At 41.1% G+C, this 7292-nt stretch overlaps 1 protein-coding gene across 1 annotated transcript in view; it reads left to right on the top strand.

Moving 5' to 3' along the window:
- The first annotated feature begins 4736 nt into the window (after nucleotides 1–4736).
- Nucleotides 4737–7292, top strand: part of LOC147440428 (ABC transporter A family member 2-like) — a 65908-nt gene continuing 63352 nt past the window's right edge. The window contains exon 1 of the mRNA XM_086530165.1: nucleotides 4737–5145. Coding sequence (XP_086386291.1) covers nucleotides 4780–5145 — 366 coding nt within the window. The 5' untranslated portion in view covers nucleotides 4737–4779. The remainder of the gene's footprint in view (nucleotides 5146–7292) is intronic.

Genomic DNA, 7292 nt, shown 5'->3' with positions numbered 1-7292 from the left:
TGGTAAATTGACCCTATATGGTAGGGTTGACCTACTTGTGGGGTAAAAACAACGGCTTAGTATATTTAGTATATTTTTAAGGCTGTCGCAATGGTTATTCTATTTAGGTTGTGCTTTTGGGTTTGTTACTGAGCTTACCATTCTTGCTTAGATACGGTCTATGTTGTTGGTTTAATATGGTTATAAATGGTTGGTGTGAATAGGGTTAAGATTGATTATGGTTGAATATGGTTAAAAACATGGTTATGTAAGGTTGTGGAATATGGTAGATATAGTTGTGAATGGGTTGCTCATGAAGCTGTTAATAATTTCTTATTGCATCAAAGTTATGGATTGTGGCAGCTCACTCTCCTAGCTTTTGGAACAAATGTGGAACTATGGAATATCCCATCTATATGTTCTATGATTTAGGGGATTAGAACTCATACTTACTACCTTATGTGTGATTTCGACTCCGTCTATGGTGGTGAAGGACTTACTTACTAACATCTTTTTATGTTACGTGTGACTCCAAAGTGTAGATTGACTGCACGTATGAGCAATGTCAATGATCCTGAAAAAATAGCGGCAATTAATGCTAAAATTTGTAAAGTCAAGAAACAGGTATATGTGTCCCACTTCGAAGCTAAATTGCCTCATTAAACTCGTCTATGGCCTTATCTCATGAGAGCTTGCAAAGCAAAAGGGTTCCAAATGTTATTTTTCCCTTGTAAATGAAACCATCTATGAATATATGAGTAGCTTTACCTTTCTTATTATTTATCTTTGAAGGCAATTTAATAAGGTGACATCTATAACCTGTGGGATACCCATGCATCACATGCATACGATGTCAATGGTAATTGAAAGTTGTGTTGTTTCCATGGGTGCAGATGAGGGTTATCTTTTTAACTATGGTTTTCAAAGTCCTTTGTTTTGAAGATGATGGATTTATATATCTTCAGGCTCTTGATTCTCTTGTACTTGTGTATAAAGTCTGTTATGTACAATGAATGGGAATTAGATGCTAAATGTGGAAACCATTCCACTAGTCTCTTTTTAAGCAATGGCTTGGCAAGCATGCTCCAAACTTCAAGAATATGTCAATTGGTTACTCATTTGGGCCTAAAACTTCTAGAGTATGTCATTTGTTGTTTGGTATGTAGCACATTTTGTTTGTTGAATCAGGATGCATACATGTCCAAATGCATTGGGACATTGGTTACTAGTAGTTAGTTTCCAAGGTTTTAAGATCAAGTGTTCAACACTTAATGACACTTTCGTACTTTTATATTTATGTTTTTGGTTAACCATTGATTGGCATTGTGGGTGGTGACAATTTGATTGGTTTTTTCATGTTGCATCCTGGTTTGTGCAATTTGTAGAGGTTATGGATTTTAGATGTTTTTATGCCATGGATCTTGCTAAAGGCTTGATGTTTCTCATGAAAACCTCTCTCTCTCTCTCTTTCTCTCTCTCTCTCTCTCTCTCTCTCTCACACACACACACACACACACACACACACACACACACACACACACACACACACACACACACACACATACGTGCTCACATATATGCAACACACCTTATACCACCTACGCCCAAAGCTTAGGGTCTGAGGCATGCTCACCCTTTATTAGGTCTGCTTAAAGATCTCTACTTGCAATAGTGATTGCTTTTTACTTTTTGCTTTTTCGGGCTAGAGTTGTCAAGCCGACAAGGGGAAAAGAGGCCCTAGCGGTTTGCAAGCAGGTAGGGGTAAGATCAAGTATCCCCCTTAAGGAGTAAAAAGTCTTTTCATGCCATGCCATTTATTGCATGTCGCTTTGTTGGTCACGCAGCTTTGAGGTGACAATATGTTTAGGTGGATGAAAGTTAGAGAAGATTTGTTTGTGGACTCCAATAGACTCTCAATGATGGAAATTATTTTGGCAACTACTAGATGGACCATGCTAGCTAGTATCCCGTGCTTATTCATGGAGCATGTTTTTAAGTGTTTTTAACTTGTGTTTCTGCTGGTGCCCGTATCTTGGATGTTTATGTGTTTAACTTTGTTTTGGATATGATTCACGCTTGACATATGATGTTTTCTTGGAAGCATGTTTTTCTCGACATCAACTATGCTATGTGGTTTACAGAAGTGGGAATCCCAATGGTTTAATATTTCGTCGAACCTTAGTTATTGAGTGTCAATCTATTGGCATGATTGCTCGTCCATTGCCAACCAAGGACTTCTACTTCTAGCAGTTCCCCTAGAGCCATCACTTGCAATTCCATCCTCTCGGAGTGCTTTGGGAGACCATATTACACACTCTTCACAATGTGGTATAGGGATTCATTGGATGCTTTTTCCATTTGTACATTCAAGCACGACATTTGGCCACCCGCATTGGGTTTCTTATATTTCAAAAGCTTTGAAAATGCCGTGTTTTCTATAAGAGGGCAACTATGGAGAGCTGGCTTTGTTGTGATGCTTTTACCCACTTTCTAGCTTGCAAGGGGTTATGGAATCAGATAACACGACACATCCAACAACATCTCCGAATGCTCACCTACGGATTGCTTCTGTAAGGGCTTGTATGCACAGAGTGTATAAGTTGTGAGCGTTCTCAGCATGTGTCACTTTGTCATGCTCCGTTTATTGGTACTACGTTTCAATGGAGAGGAAGAGCATACACAAACTCTTCTTCAAGATTGTGAAAGGAACCTCTCATGTCATTGCCATTTTCAATTGAGTGTTACTATAGTAGGTGCTCTCTCTCTCTCTCTCTCTCTCTCTCTCTCTCTCTCTCTCTAAATTATGACCAAAACTTGTTGGGTTGAAGCTAGAGAGCCATTTAAAGAGAATGAAGTGTTGAAGAAGAGAGGCAAGATTGCATCCTCTGAAGCTATCTCTAACTGTTGGTGCAGGCCTTCATAAATTTGTCATTTTCCACATTCTGATGGTCATGTTTTTGAAGTGAAAAACATTTAGTCCTAGCTAATTTCATATACAAGTTATCATTTTTGAAAAAAACCTTTGAAGAAGATTCATTGGATGTAATATTGTTATCGTCGTCGTTAAAACATCATGTGTATGATGAGAGTTGTAAAGTGCTCTATAATAGCTTTTCCTAGTTCATCTTGCTGCATCTTGGTTTTACTTGCGCTTCACAACAATACTCAAACAATTACAAACGTTGGTTACTTCATTCAAGCATCTACAAGTATGTGTTACCTCGATTGACACTGGACACCACGTGTTGTCTTGATTTACATTTTTGCATAGTAATGTAGTAAACATTGTCTCACTTGGCAAAACATTGTCCCACTCAACAATCTGAATTTGTTTTGTTGTTATAGGTAGTTATGAGTGATGGATGTTGAGTATCTAGAAGTGAATGTCGAATTGATTTTGCTTTATCAATTGAATGGGATTTATATTGTCAAAGATCCATGGTATTGATGACTAGCATAGCCATCAATACAAACTGCAAGGCAATTTCAATTTGTAAGCATCATCATTGATTCTTTGTATGGCTTTGAAGGTCCAAAACTTTTAAGGTAAAGTTTAATCTTGAGCCACTTTAACAAAATTTTGGTGATGGTCAAAAGCTATTTTATCACCTAGATATGAGTTGATGTTGTAATTTCCTCAATACAATTGTCTACATGGAGTACAAATGTGGGCATTAAAAAAAAATCAAGCAATTCGAACTCTAAACTTTGTGCTTATTTCGAGTAATAACTTCCATCAATGGTTATAATTAGAGTTAGGCCTTTACATATGATTGGATAGTTAACAACCCTTCAAACATATCAATTGACATTTGCTTTCAACGTATCAAAAAAACCTTACATGCTTCCAATTGGAGGTCCTCATACTTTTATGAAATGGTGCATGACTTCGTTTAAAAGGCATTTACCTAGTGCTTTAGAAGACTATGGAGCCCTTCCAAATTCAACCTTGCTTTACAATAAGAGTGTGCGCTAAATTAGATTGGATAAGTCTTGCTTGCTTGAACAGATCGGGTAATAAGCAAATTGTGATGAGATTTCTTGAACATGGTATGTGGAGTCCTTGTCCTTGCTAGGGATAGTCATGCTTTAAGTATCTTATAGACACACTGTTGTATTGTTTATGTTTGATTTTGATTATTGTACCTTCAATATATTCTTTTCACAAAGTGATGACCTCATTTTGCACCTCTTGTACCACACTTGATTGCAATGAAATGGAGATTGACAATGAAGTGAATGGAACAACCTGCACAAACCAACTAGAGCTTCACATTTGTAAATTGATACCATCTCCTTAATTTTTATCCTTGCGTATTAGAATGGAATGTATAATTAATCGACTTCGAGGCAGGGCAGTGCTTTTGTTCTTACAAATTTTGAAGAGACATTGTGCAAACTCTTCACCATACTTATTTATCCTTCATGTACGCCAAAGCACTATAAAGTCTTTCACCTTTTTGCGAACTTTTTGTACTATGAAAAGAAATGTTTTGAATGAGGTGATCGCTTTCTCTCAAAGTGCATAAACATTTATGATAAACGAGTACGGTACTTGATCTTATTTAAAACTTGTAATTTAGAGTGAAAGTTGAATGGGGCATAAAATCTTTCAATATCATGTGATCATAAATTGAAAAAAAATACTCTTTAACAAAATTGTAATAAATTTTTAAATGCACCTTCAACTGTTAAATTTGAAAGTGAGGAAAACCAAGAGTAAAAACCTTAAAATTTTCGGTTTGGAAGGCCAACCTGAAAACGGTATTTCGCTGGAAGAGGAAGTGTTCGTTAACGACGATGGCAGAAGCGGGCTGGCGGCTTCTGCTTCAGCAATTCAAGGCGCTACTTCGCAAAAACCTATTGCTATCGTGGCGGCGGCGGGTTCCCACAGCTCTTCACCTCACCTCCTCCTTCTTCTTCATTTTGCTCATCTTCGGCGTGGACAGGTCCATCAAGAGCAGGCGCCGCACTACCACCTCCTTCAAGGACCTGCCTGACCCACCCTCTAACCCCATCACACCCATCCCTCCTTGCGAGTCTGGCTTCTTCATCAAACGCCCCTGCTACGACTTTGTCTGGAGTCCCAATTCCAGCTCCACAGTCGCAGCCATTGTGGATCGCATCATGCAAACCAACCCTGGCCGCCCCATCCCTGCCAACAAGGTACTCGCTTTCTCCGTTGCTGGCTTTCCATGCATTTTCCAGTTTTCCAGGTCCGATGTGTAGCTCCGATTGGGATTTCAATTAACACGGCCAAACAGGCATTGCATCCTTGTAAGAAACATAAAAAAAAACAGAAGAAAGTAGAGCTGTACGAAACAGTACACAATGGTCCCGCAGATCACAAAATCAGCTTGGCACTCTTAGATTTTACAAGGTTGATGCATACACAAGGAAATGAACACTCAGCCTCCGCCGATCGCCGTGCTGTCGCTCGCATTACAGGGAAAGGTTCGTGACCTTTCCCTACTCCATCATGGTCGCTGGTCGGCTTTATTCCGCCAGCACCAGTGGCTGCAACTGGCGACAGCCAGTAACCACTATGGGATGGCGATAGTAAATCTCTTTTACTTTTTTTTCAGCTGGAATAGGACAGTAATTTCGCTGAATAACCCTCTCAGCAATGCATGAAGGCCGGGAATGCGTGCTAGTCACACCATTCCAGCAACAGGCTCCCGGCTCCGCCGGTCGCCTGACGTGCTCGAATGGTGCTCCCAGCACCCATTCCCTACACCATAGACATGGGCTCATTTGGACTGGTTTCTCATATCAAGACTCTGGTTGTCTGGTTTTTGCTTAGACAAAGGCTCTGTAGAAGTTGCAAGACTTAGAGCCCAAGAAAATAAGGCCCAACTCTAGCACATTGAGATTGAGGAGAGGAGACATGAGTTTGCCTTCCCCAGAACAATAAACTCTAGGTTGTATGAGGGTCGTGTAGTGAGTCAAGATAGTGACTGTCTTTGGTGGCAACGATCATTTCTAGCTAGCTGCCACTGCAATTCCTCTGTGTGTGTGTGTGTGTGAGAGAGAGAGAGAGAGAGAGAGAGAGAGAGAGAGAGGGGGGGGGGGGGGGGGGGGGGGGGGGGGGGGGGGGGGGGGGGGGGGGGGGGGGGGGGGGGGGGGGGGGGGGGGGGGGAAATGAAGGCCAAAATGACCTGTGAGGCGAAACTGGTACAATCCCGATGAATCTGATACCATGTCTGGGTACCAAAAAAGAGATAGTAAAATGGATCTAGAGGTGCTACTAGCTGGAATTGTGTGGGGTATGTGTGACCACTGACACAATGGGTGCCCAATATGTGTGTGTGTGTGTGTGTGTGTGTGTGTGTGTGAGAGAGAGAGAGAGAGAGAGAGAGAGAGAGAGAGAGAGAGGAGAGAGAGAGAGAGAGAGAGAAGAAGAAGAAGAAGAAGAAGAGAGTTTTAACGTCATAGGAAACTATCCCAAGAGACCTTAAAGATCTAGCCGACGAGGAGTTGAACTCAAGACCTGTTATTCAAGAGGGAAATGGCATAATTTTTCTATCACCCAAGTGTGGCAGATTGGTTATGCCATTTCCCTCTTGAATAACAGGTCTCGAGTTCAACTCCTGGTCGGCTAGATCTTTAAGGTCTCTTGGGATAGTTTCCTATGACGTTAAAACTCTTCTTCTTCTCGGGTGTGTGAGTGGGTGAGAGAGAGAAATGAAATGAAATGAAATGATATATTAACGTCTACAAAAGGCCAAAATGACCTATGAGACCAAACTGATTACAATGGTGAGTCTAGTACCAAGTCTGGGTACAAACAAAGAAAACTACAAACTAGAAACTGAGATAGGAGTGCTACCGACTCCTATGGGTGGCTGGTAAGCTGAGCAATGGTATCATGTCAAAGATACAAAGTGGGGATAAGTGTCATCATGATACAATACAAAGAGAGAGAGAGAGAGAGAGAGAGAGAGAGAGAGAGAGAGAGAGAGAGAGAGAGAGAGAGAGAGAGAGAGAGAGAGAGAGAGAGAGAGAGAGATGATGAAATGAAATCAAAGGTTACATCCATGTGTGACTCTAGTACAGTGTTGGGGGAACATAAAGATTAAAATAGTTCTTCACCTCCCAGGTCACCTTCCCCAGTACAGTTCTCACCCACTGTGTTACAGCAAGCTCTTGAGCAACAGGCTCTTGAATAGGCAGCCATGGAGGAGCTCACAAGTGTCCTGGCTAAGGTGAACATGAAGTTTCCGACTTTCAGAGGAGTCTCCACAAAGGATGCAGACGACCATGCTAGGAGAGTTGTCTCCCTCTGCAGGGGTCGTGGCCTCAATAGAGAAGAA

This window comes from Adiantum capillus-veneris, chromosome 15 (genome assembly GCF_014529385.1).
Source record: "Adiantum capillus-veneris isolate H3 chromosome 15, ASM1452938v2, whole genome shotgun sequence".
Taxonomy (NCBI): Eukaryota; Viridiplantae; Streptophyta; class Polypodiopsida; order Polypodiales; family Pteridaceae; genus Adiantum; species Adiantum capillus-veneris.
Note: the sequence above shows the minus strand (reverse complement) of the source record. Positions and strands in the feature narration are given on the sequence as shown.